This window comes from Salmo salar, chromosome ssa18, assembly GCF_905237065.1.
Source record: "Salmo salar chromosome ssa18, Ssal_v3.1, whole genome shotgun sequence".
NCBI classification, from domain to species: Eukaryota; Metazoa; Chordata; class Actinopteri; order Salmoniformes; family Salmonidae; genus Salmo; species Salmo salar.
This window is the reverse complement of record NC_059459.1, coordinates 58927241-58945361: the sequence shown is the minus strand read 5'-3', so window position 1 is coordinate 58945361 and position 18121 is coordinate 58927241. Positions and strand designations below refer to the sequence as shown.

Genomic DNA, 18121 nt, shown 5'->3' with positions numbered 1-18121 from the left:
AAATGACATCTTACAAGGGTCAGGACGTGACACATTTTTCTGGATGGTCTTCACAGTATTTCCCAGAGTCCTTTTGATGGTTTGGTTCATCCTCTCGTCTTGTCCATTTGTCTGAGGATAGTAGGCAGACGAGACTGTTCGATTCCAAACTTCTCAAAGATAGTTCTGTAGAGCTGAGGAAAAAAAAGTAGCACAAACCTAGCACTTGTATGATTGTGATTCGAAAGTGTTAGACTTTTCATGACCAATGTTTGACAGTGACAATAAGACTGCGTACATCGCTTGCAAGTCATGGTAAGGACATACTGGTTACCAGCTGCATTTTTTTTCTCAAAAGGGCATTTGAGATTGATGCCCAGGACAGCCCATGCCTGTCTAACTTCGATAGAACGCATCACAGGGGTCCGCATTTTCATGTTCGTACAGTTGACACTCTGGGCACTCCTCAGCCTTATAGAATGAGAACCCCCCCTTAAAAGATGTAGATGCACTATTGTAAAGTGGTTGTTCCACTGGATATTATAAGGTGAATGCACCAATTTGTAAGTCGCTCTGGATAAGAGCGTCTGCTAAATGACTTAAATGTAAATGTAAATGTACTTTAGATCTAACAAGGACAAACACACTTGGGGAAAGTTTCCCCAAGTGAGTGGGGAAATGGACCCTACATCAACATTTTCAGGTTTGTTGAATTGTTATGATAATGCTTTTGATTGTCTGTAACGTCGACAAGCCTGACCCTGCTACTTCTTTGGTAAGTTAAAGGCTGGGGAAAGGCAAATACTGTAGCAAGCTAATTATTGCAAGGACTGGCAGTCCATGGCAGTGTTTAGACAGGCAGCCCAATTCTGATATTTTTTTCACTCATTTGTCTTTTGACCAATCAGATCAGCTCTGAAAAAGATCTGATGTCTAAACGCTGACCATGAGACTGACATTCAACGGTGTACTTTCAAACATATAGCCTAATTGTTTACAAAGACTCAAATGCCACACGAAACAGTGGAGTGTACTGACATGAACTGTCTAACTTCCTCCTCTGGTGACAGGTCCCCATCTCCCTTTATCCTCCCTGCGTCTCCTAGTGCCACCTCTACGTCTGATGTCTGCATCCATGTGGCAAGTGGCTCAGCAGCATAACGTGATGCAGTATGGGAAGCTGGAGGAGTTTGTGACTCTGGTGACAGAGATTGTTCCGGAGCTCCTGACGCTCAAGCAGAGGGTCCAACTCATCCTGGGACTGAGAGCGAGGGTGAGACAGGTGGAAGTGTTGAGGTTTGGGAATGGTGTAGGGTTGGGGGAATAATTTGAGAAATGTCTTCCACTAAATTATAATGTGGGCCATTGGGTGATATTCAGACCTTTGTTTGCCCCTAGCCCCTGGATATCACAGTTATTGTCATGTCCTGATCAGTAAAAGGGGTCATTTGTCATTATAGTGTGGCAGGGGGTGTTGTTTTTGTGTGTTTTGGAGTTGGTTTGTTTCATGGGGATTTGTTCTAGTTTTCATTTTCTATGTTCATTTTCTATGTGTGGCCGAGTATGGTTTCCAATCAGAGGCAGGTGTCTTTCGTTGTCTCTGATTGGAAGCCATACTTAGGCAGCCTGTTTTTTTTCCTGTGGGTTGTGGGTGGTTGTTTTCCGTTATAGTCTTTGTACCTTATGGAACTGTTGGTCGTTGTATTTTTTTTGTTTAAGTGTTCTCCTATAATAAATTAAGATGAGCACTCTACACGCTGCGCCTTGGTCCCCTTTCATCGACCTCTGTAACAGTTATCAGTTACACTCGTTATCAGTTACATATTTGACTCCTCAGTTTGTGTATCCTCAGTATATATGTAACCGATGTGAAATGGCTAGTTAGTTAGCGGTGGTGCGCGCTAATAGCATTTCAATCAGTGACGTCACTCGCTCTGAGACTTGAAGTAGGGTTTCCCCTTGCGTTGCAAGGGCTGTGGCTTTTGTGGCGCGATGGGTAACGATGCTTCGTGGGGTGTCAGTTGTTGATGTGTGCAAGGGTCCCTGGTTCGAGCCCAGGTTGGGGCGAAGAGAGGGACGGAACCTACACTGTTACATATACATTGAAAAAAAACATTTAAATGCAACGTGCAACAATTTCAAAGATTTCATTGAGTTACAGTTTATAGAAGGAAATCAGTAAATTGAAATAAATTCATTAGACCCTAATCTATCGATTTCACGACTGGGAATACAGATATGCATCTGTTGGTCACAGATACCTTAAAAAAAAAAAAGGTATGGGCGTAGATCATAAAACCAGTCAGTATCTGGTGTGACCACCATTTGCTTCATGCAGTGCCACACCTCCTTCACATAGAGTACAATCAACATCCTGATCAAGTCTGTGGAAAGTTGTCCCACTCCTCTTCAATGACTGTGCGAGTTTCTGGATATTGGCAGGAACTGGAACACGCTGTCGTACACGTCGATTCAGAGCATCCCAAACATGCTCAGTAGGTGACATGTCTGGTGAGTATGCAGGCCATGGAAGAAATTGGACATTTTCAGCTTCCTGGAATTGTGTACCGGTCCTTCTGACATGGGGCTGTGCATTGTCATGCTGAAACATAAGGTGATGGCGGTGGATGAATGACACGACAATGGGCCTCAGGATCTTGTCATGGTATCTGTGCATTCCGTGAAGAGCACACTTCTCCAGCATGCCAGTGGCCATCGAAGGTGAGCATTTGTCCACTGAAGTCGGTTATGATGCCAAACTGCAGTCAGGTCAAGACCCTGTTGAGGATGACGAAGACGCATATGAGCTTCCCTGAGATGGTTTCTGAAAGTTTGTGCAGAAATTCTTGGGTTGTGCTAACCCACAGTTTCATCAGCTTTCCTGGTAGCTGGTCTCCGATGATCCTGCAGGTGATGAAGTCAGATATGGAGGTCCTGGGCTGGCCTGGTTACACGTGGTGTGCGGTTGTGAGGCCGGACGGACGTACTGCCAAATTCTCTAAAATGACAGAGGCGGCTTATGGTAGAAAGATGAACATTCAATTCTCTGGCAACAGCTCTGGTGGACATTCCTGCAATCAGCATGCCAATTGCACACTCCCTCAACTTGGTCCCGTGTGGCTCAGTTGGTAGAGCATGGAGTTTGCAACACCAGGGTTGTGGGTTCGATTCCCACGGGGGACCAGTACGGAGAAAAATAAAATATGAATTGTATGCATTCACTACTGTAAGTCGCTCTGGATAAGAGCATCTGCTAAATGACTAAAATGTAAATGTAAACTTGAGACATCTGTGGCATTGTGTTGTGTGACAGAACAGCACATTTTAGTGTGGCCTTTTATTGTCCCAGCACAAGATGCACCGGTGTAATGATCATGCTGTTTAATCAGCTTCTTGATATGCCACACCTGTCAGGTGGATGGATTATCTTGGCAAAGGAGAAATGCTCACTAACAGGAGATAAATACATTTGAGAGAAATATGTTTTTTGTGCGTGTGGAACATTTCTGGTATCTTTTATTTCAGCTCATGAAACATGGGACCAACACTTTACATGTTGCGTTTTATATTTTTGGTCAGTAATAATTTGTTCATAGCTGCAACAGTATATGCCTCCTGTTTCAGCGGGTTCTTGAATTGTGTCGGGGTGTGGAGTGTAACCCAGCTGGCTACAAAACCATCCCGCCCCACCTGGACAGAATCCATTCATGCACAACACGTAAAGGGGTAAGTAACCTGTAATACCAGTCTATTAATGGAAAGTCTGCTTTACCTAGTTCTCATTGTGGATGGATACATTTGTTTTGTGTGCGATTGACATATTCAGAGCAAAGACCGATACGTGGAGACTTCAAAGGATAACTTTGTGGAGCTGGTCCGAACTCTGCTAGAAGACTCAACAGAGGGAACACTTTTTTCAGGTGAGATATCTAACATCTAGATGTTACAAATCCCTCCTTCAAAGGACTAGAACAGGGATGGGCAACTCAATTATAATTTTTTTGCCAACTCAGTCCAGGTCTGAACTTACTCTTCAGAGTTAAAATAGTAGAATACACAAGGTGCAATTTCGAAAATGGGTTGTTCATTAACAGTTTTTCTCTTACGCCATTCACTGATAGACACTCAATTAGCCCATGTAAGTTAACATTTTTTAGTGGCCAGCTACCTAAACTTTGTAATAATGGTCGAATTACCAGCTAAGGGGCACACATTGATTGTGTTAGTCAGTCTCATCCAGATATCTTATTAAAAACGGCAAACATTTCTCTCCATCCTATGACAAAATGTGTTGAATTGCAGGAAATGAGTTATAAAATTGCTAAATCTTCTCTCTGCCCCATGGTAAAATGTGTAGAATTGCACAAAATTAAATCAATTTTTATGTCTCCCTGCTGTCAAGAGGGGGGCTGCTAAAATGTTTTGCTCAAAATGTGGTGGTGGGGGTATGCACTTGTGGGTACGCAGACTCGCTAGCAACTGCGGCCCCTGATGAGTTCAGATTTTTTGTTTCCCCTAGCCCCATTAAAGTTACCCATCCCTCGACTAGAATGACCTCAAGGCAAATATTGAATAGGATTACATTTCTACATATGCCTTGGCTAAAACCACATGACTCTCCTTTTCTATCTCTGTGTTAAAGGAGGTATTCCCTGTACAGTACAGCACTAGGTATGACACAGCACTGCAGATACTGGTGTGGCAGTTCTTTGACAGACTGGAGGAGATGCTGCCAGTGCCCAGCTTTACACAGGTACTGACTCCATCTCCATCCTATTAGATCACCTGAAACATGTTGACGTTAATTTGTACATTTGCTTAAAATGTAGGATTTATTTTAATTTTAAAGGACCCTATTCCATGAATGAATAAACAACAGGGTAGTGGCTAGGGGTCATGTGGGATTGGACTGCGCTTTTCTCTGTTCTGCAGACATACTTCTTCTTCTCTCCCTCTCAGACAGCATCCATTCTCAACCTGACCCCTACTGACCTGGAAGAGTGTCAGCAGTCTCTCTGTGATCCTGAGCATCTGAAGACACTGCTGCAGCATCATAGAAATCTGGGGCACCTGAAAAAAGGTTAGGATCCCTCAGGTGATCTATTTGAACTTGTTAACCTCTGGGTGAAATACCTGTGGGGGATTCTCCTGAAAGAGAATTTTGAATTATTTGTATTCTCTCTCTTTTCAAGATCTTTTCTTCTATGACTCTGATACCATCCTGTTTACGTTGTCCTGCCTCGCTCCCTCACTGAAGTCTAAACAGACCAAAAGAGGCAGAGAAAAAGGCACGGTGATGAACGAGCGATGTGAGGAGAAAGGGAGAGAATGACAATGCTCAAGGACCGAAAGAACAGGAGAGTGGCGAGGAGGGACAGCAAGAAGTCAGTGGGGAGGACGAATACGCCAATGAGGGAAGTGATGAGGGCGCTGAAAGAGTGGAAGAGGCTGGGGAATCCTCTGGGAACTCTGGGCAGCAGAAACAGCCATCATTAGTAGGCATCAATGGTAAGGAAATTCAGGGCGGAATACATTACATACATCCATACACTGGCGAACTGAGTTGATGAAGTTTGAGTAGCAGAGTCTGGTTGTTAGTAGTGTTGTCAAGATACCAGAATTTTGACTTTGATACCAGGTGTATTGTCATGATACTCGATACCAAAACGATACCACGGGCAAAAAAAAGAAGGCATATAATAGCCAGTCACAGAATTGTACTTTTATCTAGATAGATAAACTCAGCTACTGCTTTGTTCAATCGTTGGGCATCTTTTGAGTTCAATATCATTACTTTACAATCTTTTTACGGTAACATTTTTCAGAGACTCCCATGTATGCATTAATGAATCAATTATAAAATCATACAATCAATTTCTAACTACAGCACATATCAACATAATGGTAGTAATTTATTTGAATGGTAAATCTCAATTGATAAACTGGGTAAATCAATATTTAGCCTAGGCCTTTTCACTATACAGGTGAATGTATATTCAATAGGTGTGTGTGCATGCATTGAGTTATTGAGCTTGTTTTGGCTGATTTCATGGGGCTCCATTTGACAAACAATCTGTTTCCCTTCCTTTTGGGACTTATTTTATTGTACTGATCAACAAACTTTGAATGGAAGTAGCTTATTTTATAAAAGTTCGCTCTGTCTCTCTAGCCAGTAATGACGTCATTCATGAGGCAATAGGGGAACCCGACGAAGCCCTATTCACACACAGTCAGTTTGCTGAGGCAATAGATAATATTTGGGAGAGACGTGATAGAAAGACCGAATAAGTGAATTAATCAAGTTTTTTGGTGGCATTTAGCTTTGAAATCAGCAATATTTTGCATATTATCACAAAGGGTAGTGAATTGATGTTGGCTTCAGCTGTAAACTATCAAGGAAAGTTAGCCTACAAAGCTGGAAGCTACCGGTATCATCTTGCATTATAAAGAGTTTTAGCCTGTATTGACATTGTTTTGCGAACCGTAATTAACAGTTTCAACATTTCTGCATGCCTGATGTCATGTCGCATTATTCAAGTGTGTTAACTTCTGTACAGCATGATAAGGGGTACATCGTCTGCGCTGATAGACTTTTTTGTATTTATATTATTATTTTATTCTTTACTTTTTAACCCTTTTCTCCCCAATTGGTAGTTAGTCTTGTCCCATCGCTGGAACTCCCGTATGGAATCAGGAGAGGCGACGGTCGAGAGCCATGCATCCTCCGAAACAAGACCTTGCCAAGCCGCACAGCTTCTTGACACTGCTCGCCGCACCAATGTGTAGGAGGAAATACTACAACTGGCGACACGAGTCAGCGTGCATGCACCCGGCCCGCCACATGTAGACGCTAGAGCTTGATGGGACAAGGACATCCCGGCCGGGATGTCGGGAATTGTGCGCCGCCTCATGGGTCTCCCGGTCACGGCCGGCTGCAACGCTTCTAGCACTGCGATGCAGTTCCTTTGACCGCTGCGCCACTGCGCCACCTTGCGCTGATAGACTTGATCCGTGAGACACATTTGACAGAAGTACCCGAAGTAACAAATTCTAGTGCCGAACCATTTTTTCATGTTCTAGTATTGGAAAAAGTACAACGGTTTCTGTATACCGTGCAACACTAGTTGTTAGTCAAACTTTTTTTTAAGTAACTTTGTAAAAATGTATTTTAAAGTAACACTTATTTTTCAGGAATTTCTTACTCCACTCCACAACTCCACTAGTTTAGATCAATTTAGATCAGATTCTATAATTGCACAACAGATATCTGCATGGATAAAATACAAATCTTTATATTATCGCCTCATCGGCTACTGACAACAATCTGCAATGGAACTTTGAACTAAGCAGCCCTTATTTCACTCTCCTGTGTTTTGTACCTGCAGGACAAGCTAAAGCCAAGTTCCCCCAGTCCCAGGGCTTTTCCTGCTCACAGTGCCAGTTCTCCAACAGGAGATGGCTCACCCTTCAGGAGCACATCAAGAAGAACCATCCAAAGGAGGACAGTGGGATCCTGGGTTCTAGAGAAGCTGGAGCTGAGAACAACGTCCTGCCTGTCAGTGAGACAGAAAGTTCCTCAGCCAAGAAGGCCAGGAAGAACAGGTACATCTGCTCCCAGTGTGGGAAGGGTCACAAATGTTCATATGAACTGAGACGACACGAAACCGTTCACTCTGAGGTGAAGCCCTTCCATTGTGACCAGTGTGAGAAGAGATAGAAAACAAAGGTGGCTCTAAAACAACACCAAATGGTTCACACTGGAGAAGGGTAGGGCTGGGACAATACCAGTATTGCAATATTTTTTCCATAGCAAAAATGAAAACACGAAGCAGACCAAACTCTTTGGTCCTTTAAAAACCTGCTGTATGTAAAATATTGTGTTCTATAGCTTGGGAAATAAATGAATGTGACTGGATGACATCAGGATGTTTGTTTCCAACATTAGGGTTGTTTTCCTAAAGAAGTTAAATCCTCTTTGTGTTTTGTTTCCTTGCACGATACTAACGAGTATTGCGATACTGGTATCATCCCGGCCCTAGAGAAAGGCCATATGTTTTCTCACATTGTGGCAGAGGCTTTAGGTCTGCAGATTTATTCAACATCAAATACTGATAGGTCACCTCCGGTGGCATAGAGGGGAGAAACCGTACTTATGTACCGTTTGTGGAAAGAGTTTTAGTACTTCAGGTGCCTTGTTGGTACACTCACGAACACACACAGATGAACGCCCCAAAAGCTGTGAGCATTGTGGGAAGAGGTTTAGAAGATGTTACGATCTCACAATACATCGGCGGATCCACACTGGTGAGCGTCCGTTCTCCTGCACACAGTGCGACAAATGCTTCACGTCCCACAGCGACCTTAGCAGACACATGCGAATTCATACAGGAGAGAAACCTTACCAGTGTAAAATGTGCGATAGGAGATTCACTGAAAGCGGCAACCTGAAAGTGTCAGTGTGTAATATCAGTACGGCCCACCACAAGTCACCAAGTGTGGCAAGAAAGAAGGAAAGAAAGAAATACAAAATTCCGCCGCTCCTCGTTGGACAGGAATTGTAGTAACCACAGTGTATCCATGTTCTAAGAACACACATTATATTGTAACAACGTTATGTTTGCCATTTTATAACGATAATTATTTCATAATAACAAGTTATTAGCTTACATCGTAATAACATCTTTCTCATAGTAGCAAGATAATTGGCTGTTTTGTAATACTGAGGCATTTAATGACAGCGTAATATGATTTCTCCTAATATTGATGTAATTAGTTACTTAGTTTCTCTAGGTGGTAGCTTTTCAACACCGTATATTAGGTAATCACACAAACATATTCAGTGTATCCTGCCCACTAACAATCACTGAAATGAAAGCTAGGCTGTTAGTCAGGGAGCATCAATTGTTCTTTTTTACATATTTATACAGTTTGTGTAATTAGATAAGGCAATATACAAAATTTGCAGTGCAGCCTCTGGACCTCAGTGAAGACAGAATGTGGCCCCCGAACAAAATGAGTTGGAGCTCTGTATAGGACTACGGTGGTGAAGATAGTGATGCTCAGTTGTTCTATAGTTTGTGACTATGGTAAGTTCCTTGACTAAACCACCTTATCATATCTTGTCTTATCAAATCAACAGGTACACCTGCTCCCAGTGTGGGGAAGGTTTCAGAAACCACTGTGACCTGAGACGACATGAAAGCGTTCACTCTGAAGCCAGGCCGTTCCATTGTGACCAGTGTGAGAAGAGATACAAAACGAAAGGATGTCTAAAACAGCACCAGAAAGTTCACCAGGCAAATCGAATTGAAGAAAGGACATACGTTTGCTTACATTGTGGCAGGGGCTTTAGGAAAACAGAAATCTTAAAGTCACATGAACGCACTCACACCGGGGAGCGACCTTATGTCTGTTCTATCTGTGGGAAGGGATTTATATAGTCGAATGGCCTGACGCAACACCTCCGGATGCACAGAGGGGAGAAACCGTTCTTATGTAGCGTTTGTGGAATGACCTTAAGCACCTCAGGTCAGTTGAGGATACACATGAGAAAACACACAGGTGAGCAACCCTACAGCTGTCAACTTTGTGGGAAGAGGTTCAAACAACCTGAAAGTCTCACAGTGCATCTGTGGAGTCACACAAGCGAGCGGCCGTACCCCTGCACACTGTGTGACAAACGTTTCACATCCAGCAGCTGCGTTAAAAAACACATGAGAACTCATACAGGGGAGAAACCTTATCAGTGTATAAGGTGTGGTAAGAGATTCGCTGAAAGCGGCAACCTAAAAATACACCAGCGAGTTCATCGAGGAAAAAGTCTAAGTTGTCTGAAAGTTGTTGAGGGACGTTGTGCTCTGTACAGCAGGGTTCCCCAACTGGCGACCCGCGGACCGAATTTAGATTTTCATTGTTGGACATAAGACTGTAAAAACACCAGGAAATCAGCTCCAAGTGGTTTTCATTTCGGAAGTATATTCCCAAGTACTGCCACGCATAATATACATATTTGATTGTATACAAATAATAATATTAATAATAATTGATTGGATTTGTATAGCACTTTTCTGCTAACTGAGGTACTCAAAGTACTTTACATAGTAGGGGGAAACTCACCGCACCCACCTCAGTAATGCACAGTGACCATTTTTATGCCAAACGTCTCCCCCACACATCAGCTATCAGGTGGAGAGGTGAGGAGTGATATATTCCAATTAAGAATGAGGGGGATGATTCAGTGGCCATGATGGAATATGGACAGGTTGGGAATTTAGCCATGACACTGTGGTGAACATCCAAATCAAATTTCAAATTTATTTTTATATAGCCCTTCGTACATCAGCTGATATTCTCAAAGTGCTGTACAGAAACCCAGCCTAAAACCCCAAACAGCAAGCAAAGCATGTGAAAGAAGCACGGTGGCTAGGAAAAACTCCCTAGAAAAAACTCCCTAGAAAGGCCAAAAACCTAGGAAGAAACCTAGAGAGGAACCAGGCTATGAGGGGTGGCCAGTCCTCTTCTGGCTGTGCAGGGTGGATATTATAACAGAACATAGTCAAGATGTTAAAATGTTCATAAATGACCAGCATGGTCAAATAATAATAATCATAGTAGTTGTCGAGGGTGCAACAAGCACGTCCGGTGAACAGGTCAGGGTTCCATAGCCGCAGGCAGAACAGTTGAAACTGGAGCAGCAGCACGGCCAGGTGGACTGGGGACAGCAAGGAGTCATCATACCAGGTAGACCTGAGGCATGGTCCTAAGGCTCAGGTCCTCCGAGAGAAAGACAGAAAGAGAGAAAGAGAGAATTAGAGAGAGCATATTTAAATACACACAGGACACCGGATAAGACAAGAGAAATACTCCAGATGTAACAGACTGACCCTAGCCCCCCAACACATAAACTACTGCAGCATAAATACTGGAGGCTGAGACAGGAGGGATCAGAAGACACTGTGGCCCCATCCGATGATACCCCCGGACAGGGCCAAACAGGCAGGATATAACCCCACCCACTTTGCCAAAGCACAGCCCCCACACCACTAGAGGGATGTCTCCAACCACCAACTTACCGTCCTAAGACAAGGCCGAGTATAGCCCACAACGATCTCCGCCATGGCACAACCCAAGGGGGGGGGGCGCCAACCCAGACAGGAAGACCACGTCAGTGACTCAACCCACTCAAGTGACGCACCCCTCCCATGGACAGCATGGAAGATCCCTACTCTTACAATAAGCGCCATGGGATTTTGAAAGACCACGGAGAGTCAGGACACCCATTTTAACATGCCATCCGAAAGAAGGCACCCTTCACAGGACAATGTTCGCAAATGTAATCAAGGTTTGAAATGATTGTTTTAGTCAAATGTCTGTTTAGGCGTCTTGCGGTAATTTTGCAGTATAAAACTTTTTTTTATTATGTTCCGGCCCACAACCATCCGCTCCAGAAAGAAATTGGCCTGCGGCTGAATCTAGTTGATGATCCCTGCATGACACATTATGAAGGCTGTCATAATTGTTGAGGATTTGATTTTAGATTTTTTTTTTTGATTTTGTGTATATGACTATTCCCCTTGTTAATAAAAACATTGTTATGAGCAGCAATGGGGCAGAACACTGTCTCTATTTACTTATTAAAGAACGGTTAATTAGAACATACAACCACACACTGGTTACATTTACTCCTAAATCCCCTGCAACTATGAGAAATAGCATTCTTATTCTGGAGGCCTCAGTCTATATCCCACTACCTTTACATTATATTCTGTAAAGGAAACCATAGTTATTGTATAGCTGCAATGTTTGTTTAAACGCTCACATGCCTGCCATGAAAATACCCTAGGAAAGTGACCGCCTTGTAGTTTAACTTATTGAACGTTTTCAAGTGCAAAATCTACAAAAATGAAAACCCAAGCAAACATGTTCATAAAAGACATCAAGTAGAAGTAAATTAATCCACAAACACTAATTTTATTATATCTTAAATGACCGCATTATGAATTTTATGATATCTTGAATCCGATTCAAAACTGGATATGTAAGTGGGAGAGGCGGTCACTTAGCGAATGCAAAAATGTTTCAATCCACAACAGAACAGACAGTTGAAATACATGATTATTTACGTATTGTATTTCAAATACACTGGCCAAATCAACTACTTATATTTGAAGTATTTGAATGTCTACCAATGGTATTTGAATGTATTTTGAAAATAAATACTATTTTCAATAACTAATCATTATATCAGCCATACGTGCTATTTAGCTGACAATGCAGGTTATTGGTGGGCAAGGGGAGCTGATAGAGGTTCGTTGGTGCTGGTCTCAGACATTTCATCGTCTTCAACTGAGGAGAGGTCAGGTTCCGAGGCCAGGTCGGACAAGGTGAAGTCTGGTACCTGTAAATGGAAAACACATCTAAGCACAAGAACCTGCCTCACTGTATGACCTTTGGACTACTAAGTAGTAGGAGGGTTACATTTCCAAACCTAGTCCTGGAAAACCATACAACTACAGTTTAGTTAGTTGAACCACTCACAGACAAACCTCATATCCAATCTCAATGTATTACAGACACTGAATTCACTGAAGCCGAAGATGGGTTTCGACAATGTATAAAACATCCAATTCCATTCTCAAATGCCTTCACACTGGTTCGTCATTTTCAAGGCAGCAAGACAACACACAGATTACATATTAACTTATTTATTAGAATTGTACAAAGATGGCAGCATACAAGGTAAGGTATTAACACAAGGCTGTATCTATTATATGGCAGGTTATGATTACAACAGGATATAAAGTTGTGTCAAAAACAACAGTAGCATCAAAAGCAATGTCCTGCATAAGAAAAGGCATATGGAAATGAAGCTAGATTATTGAGCACACACTGAGCAACATTCACAAACAGTTGGTCAACATTTATTCATCAACAAGCTCATTAGTGTGACTATCAAAATATTTGATGGAGGAATAATATGGGATAGAAAGTCGTTAAACAGGCAGCTAGTTAGTCCATTGATTTCATCTCAACCTCTGCGGGGGCTGGTGTCTTCTGGGACTGGGAGGACGTGGTGGTGGGGGGTGGTGCCTGCCGGGGGTAAAAGGGACCTACCAGCCAGTTGAGGGACGTGTTGTTAACCAGGTAGTCCATGATGTCGTCCAGCGACTCCTTCATCTTGCCCAGCTGGGCCTTGCTGCTGGCCAGCACCCCGTCCGACAGGTCCCCAAACGCCACCGCTTTGCTGAAGCTGGAGTAGACCTGGGAGGCTGAGTGGCTGAGGAACAGCGCCTCCTTCTGGATGTTCTGGGGAAGGCCCTGCAGGCCAGACACCAGCACCTGGCATGTTGTCTGCAGCTGCTGTGTGAGGGAGCGCGCTATGGCCAGGGTTCTTGACTCTATATTCTGGGGGATAAATGATGAAGACCATTTAATTCACCTGTATCTTCACACCAAAATAAAGTAGCTTTTTCCTCAAGGAGTAGTCAAATAAAATAACTTAAATATGCAATTTGGACGCAAAACTGCAAGAGATGGTCCATGTACAATATGATGTGGCTAAAATGGTATTCTATGATGAGTGCTCTTTAGTATGGTCATTACCTCAGCCTCATTGCCATCTCCTTCCTCATTAGACTTCCACTCAACCAGGGAGCTCAGTTTCCCTTTCACCTTCTGGTTAGCTCCGTCAATATTCTTTCTGGCGTATTCAATCTAAAAGGGTTGAAAACGAAATGATTGTCTTCACAACGAACATCTCATTCCAACATAATTTAAATGAATCCAGTGCAAGGGAACCTCATGAGATCTTATTACATCTCATGAAAGACAGTTAAAATAATTTCAATTTACTCCATCTTCTGCAGAATTTACACATTCTATGGAGAATAAAGTTTTCCATTTCCACTTCTATCATTTGATGTCAACACTCACCAGGTCTACAGTGTGGTTGAGTTGTGAGATGGACTCCTGGCTGCGCTGCTTGGCGTCTTTGACCTGGGCCAGAGCCTTGTGGTATGCCCTCTTACGCAGCTTGGTAGACAGAGAGCCCAGACGGACATAGTAGCTAGGTGCATCCTTCGCCACTTCGAATCCTTCGACCATTTTAGCCTCCATTTCTGTCAAGGTGAAAAAAGGAACATGAAATTAAAGCAGCAATCAGGAGTTGAAACGATAAAGGGGAATTAGGACTAGAGAAATGTAACTACTCTCATATTCAAAGACAGCTATGGATGCAAGGACTGACCATCCATGGTATCAAAATTATAGTTTTAACCATGCTTTCGGGCTATACAGTGATTGTTTACATTTTGTTTACAAACATTGGATTAGAAGAAGCTTATACTTTGGGTTCTGATGGGGTATGACAGTTGAACTAAGCTCATGAGGCCTTTATCAATTATATTCATCAAGAATCAATGGGTGCATATCGTTAATTTATAAGTCAGAAAATGGATGTAGCAACTGCTGATTGTCCCTTTAAGCATTGCTTTGAGTGTTTTGTGTAAAAAAATATCAAAGTTATTATTGTAATCATTGTAAATGTAATGTAAACGCTTGCTGACATTGTATGGGTTTAAGTGAGCAAGCTTAGTGACTCTAATCACACATAGTATAATGAGTAAATGAGTAGTTGACTTCCTAACACTGAGTTTATTGACAACATATGTTTTGGAAGTGTTGTAGGAAACATTGTGTACAGGATTATTCCTCTTTATTTGTCTCTGTACTGTAAACCAAAATTATTTAGCCCAAAACAACCAGAAATGTTCTCTTTTGGTCATTAGAAATCATGGGCCGTGTCTGAATAATCTTAGTTTCTGAGAATCTCAACCGAACCTGATTAGCTGCCTTTTCCCCGGAATGTGGATGAAGATCAACAGCATAGCTAAATAGTATCAATGACTGATCTTAATGCTCTTTGGTGTTGTTGCTAGCCCCAGTCCAAATCTTCAGTCATCACTGAGAATCCATTGTAAGAGACTGTTAGGTTATAAGCCTAGCTCTCACTCACCCAACTCGTCCTCAGTGCGAGGCAGGTACTGGTCCACCAGGCTCTCAGAGGTGGTGAGTGCCGTGTCCATTCCGCTGCTGACCATCTGGGCCACACGGCTCTCCATCACCGTATTCACGCTGCCGCTGACCGCAGCCCGGGTCATCTGCATACCATCCTGGACCGCAGCACGAGTCATCTCCACGCCGTCCTGCACGGCACCCCTGGTCCGGTCCACTGCATTGGTCAAGGTGTGGGACACACTGTCCTTGGCCCCTGTGACAGTGTTAGACATCACGTCTTTGGCACCGGTCACTGCATACTTGGCGTTGGTGACAATCTAGACATGAAGAATGGGATAGAGAGAAAAAAGGTTGTTTTTCATTTAACCAGGAAAGTCACATTGAGATTGAACTTAATTTTTCAAATGAGTGAGCCCTGGCCTTTGGATTACCGCTGACTGACTAGACACTTGCTTACGACAGAGGGAGAGCCCGGTCCAAATAGATGATGCGTCACTGATTTTGACACAGTCATTGCTCCACCCTCTATGGTGACCAACCTGACTGGCATCCGCTTGATTCATTGTGAAATGCAGTGTTGTGTCATTCGGTACCAAGTAATAACTGGGCAGTGAGTCATGTACCTGCTCAGAAGGCTGGTGCAGGATTGGCAAGGTCTTCTCAATCTTATCCAGGCCTTTACAGGCCAGGTCATTGGCCATGGAAACTGGTGGCAGAAAAAGAGGGCATAACATTATAAACAAAATGTATCACATTCAAGGTTGGGAAGGGAGAGTCACAAATTGTAGCACTACAGAAGAATACTAAAAAAGTGTTACTGGTTCAAGACAAGGCCAAAGATGTGATTACTTGGTAAAAGGTTATGTTGTTGAGCAACAGCTCATAGATGACTGGACGGACTTCCTGCTCCTTACACAATTAGGAAGTGTAACTCAATATTTCTTTCCACGATCTAATGCTGAGCGATTAACCAATATTTCCGGGATTTTCAGTTATTGAACAACCGATGTCGGTTCAATTACTTGAATTCCATTTACTTCGGGGGTTTTGTGAGCCCAACGCGCCGTTTCACTAGAGAAAATTCTAATCAATAACGAGAGAAATAAACTCAATACTTATGTGGGGCGCTGGGCTAAAGCGAGTTGCAGTTTTCATTAAGCTAATATCCAACCTATTTCAGTGCAGAAACGTGGTAATTAACTACAATGACCATAATCCATTACGCCAGTTTTTTTTCGGCTCAGGCAAAGATGGATATACTTTTAAGCCTAATACGTTAGGTTAGACAAAACACCGCATAGACCGCAAGGGATAGAGACAGTTCGTGATAGTATGCCTTATGCCTTTGAAGAACCAGTACAATTATTTTGTCAGACAGTTCTGCAGCTAGCCTAGCTAAATTGGGGTGCTGAGAAATATAATGATAAATAAAATATTTTAAAAGTTTTGGTTTTTGAAAAAAGTAGTGCACTAGTCCTGTATATCGGACCGATATAGGCTTCTGTAGCGATGGGGGTATTCTCAGCACCCCGCTTTGGAATTGCCATTACAAATCTCCAAAGTAACTGTAATGTTTAAAAAATATTATCGAAACCGAAAAATCCTGCTTATTTGTTTATAATCGAAACCAAACCGACCTAGAAAAGCACAGTATTTTTGTAATAAGCATATGTTTAAAATCTTATACTAGAAATTCCATTCTGGCAAAGCGCTTGCTTTTTTCATTTTCAGCTCTCCAGATTTGACCACCACATAGGAAATGAATCAAATAGATTAAACTCAATATGTAGGTCTACATTAGTGAAAATATACCAGGTGGCTATAGATTAGGAGATGGCTACAGATTCTTACTTTGTGGCTCCAGCTTGCTGATGATGGGTGCTGCACCGGTGAGCGCTGCAGTGGTGAGGTTCCTAACCCCCTGCTCGGCCACCTCACACATAGACTTGAGGTAGGGGTGGTTATCCTTGGTGGTGCAGTAGGCACTGGACACCATGTCATAGGTGGAGCTCACCAAGGGGAGGCTGGCCACCCTCTCAACCACATTCTGGTGAGAAATGAGTTGAAAATGGATGTTAGAACACTGCGTGTTACATCTCAAGAGTAATGTCAGCAATGCTACAAGGAGAAACCCTAAGTATGCTATAGGCTTCTGAATGTATAGCTTTTCCTTCAGATTTAAGATGAGCAACCTAACCCACCTGAGGTCCAAAGGATCAATGCCTAGCAGCTCCTGACTAAAGTTCGCTACTGTAGTATGAAACTTTAACTTGCTATCCTTTATCATAACATTGGACCTGTAAACACACAATCAAAATAAAGACAAACCTATAACCATGCCAACTGAATGTCAACTATCTGAGGAGTTGTAGCCTACTTTCGATCATTTTCTGTATATGCACTTCTGTCCTGTTTTATTATCAGCTGGCACACACTACTATGATCCGTTTCACTCCCCAAAAGAGACACACCTGGTTATTGACGACTTCAACGACTTCCATGTCTGCAAACCTAAACAAGAGGAGAAAGACAAATGAATGTTATAGACATTTCATTTCTTTCAACAATACAAAAATTGGTTATTTTCTGCTACATTGCTTTGATAAACTCGCAAGGAAAAAATACGATTTAATATTTCTACATCATTATGTCGACTCAATTATCTACCCAAACAACAACAGGGAAAGTGATACTGATTGATACAGTGTAGCAGCAAACGTTACTTACTGTATGCTGTCAAATTCGAAAGAGGAACTCTCGCGTTCAGACGAATATCCACCAAATTGGTTGATAAAGAAACCAAATAAACACAAAAGTATGATAATAAAAAAAATGGAACAAGGTTACCTACCACGTTAGTTGGTTAATTTTGGTGAATGATGATGATGATCCCAGCAGTGTAATAACTTACTCCGTTTCAGGTTTGATTTGATAGTGAACTAACAACGTCCCATTTATAGTCTCTGCTTCTCGCGAGATATTGCTAATAACTTGACGTAATCGCCACAAAAACTTCTAGGGCAAAGGTAACGAGGGGGAAATTGGCAGGGGATTTCCTAGATAAATGAATGGGCTGACACAGTCCTGCATCAGTTGAGGATAAACGATGTCAGACATTTAACACATT

At 42.5% G+C, this 18121-nt stretch overlaps 2 protein-coding genes across 4 annotated transcripts; one reads left to right on the top strand and one right to left on the bottom strand.

The window, feature by feature from the left end:
- Positions 1-1114: 1114 nt before the first annotated feature.
- LOC123728661 (zinc finger protein 133-like) lies at positions 1115-10433 on the top strand. Its single transcript, XM_045700579.1, has 6 exons — positions 1115-1252; positions 4622-4732; positions 4912-4979; positions 5285-5487; positions 7365-7581; positions 9119-10433. Exons 1-6 carry the CDS (start codon positions 1115-1117, stop codon positions 9417-9419), a joined length of 1038 nt encoding a protein of 345 aa, XP_045556535.1. The 3' UTR covers positions 9420-10433.
- A 1496-nt stretch (positions 10434-11929) lies between these two features.
- On the bottom strand, positions 11930-18121 carry LOC100380740 (perilipin-2). Of its 3 annotated transcripts, none has more exons than XM_045701337.1 (9): positions 17846-18121; positions 17466-17505; positions 16846-17041; positions 15618-15700; positions 14993-15311; positions 13912-14096; positions 13582-13692; positions 13093-13383; positions 11930-12376 (listed from the first exon to the last, which is right to left on the bottom strand). In XM_045701337.1, the coding sequence occupies exons 2-9, from the start codon at positions 17493-17495 to the stop codon at positions 12257-12259; spliced, it is 1335 nt and encodes a 444-aa protein (XP_045557293.1). In that variant the 5' UTR covers positions 17496-17505; positions 17846-18121; the 3' UTR covers positions 11930-12256. The 3 variants fall into 3 exon arrangements, with proteins under 3 accessions (XP_045557293.1, XP_045557294.1, XP_014011216.1); XM_045701338.1 differs by having other exon boundaries at positions 17722-17904; XM_014155741.2 differs by lacking the exon at positions 11930-12376 and having other exon boundaries at positions 12668-13383.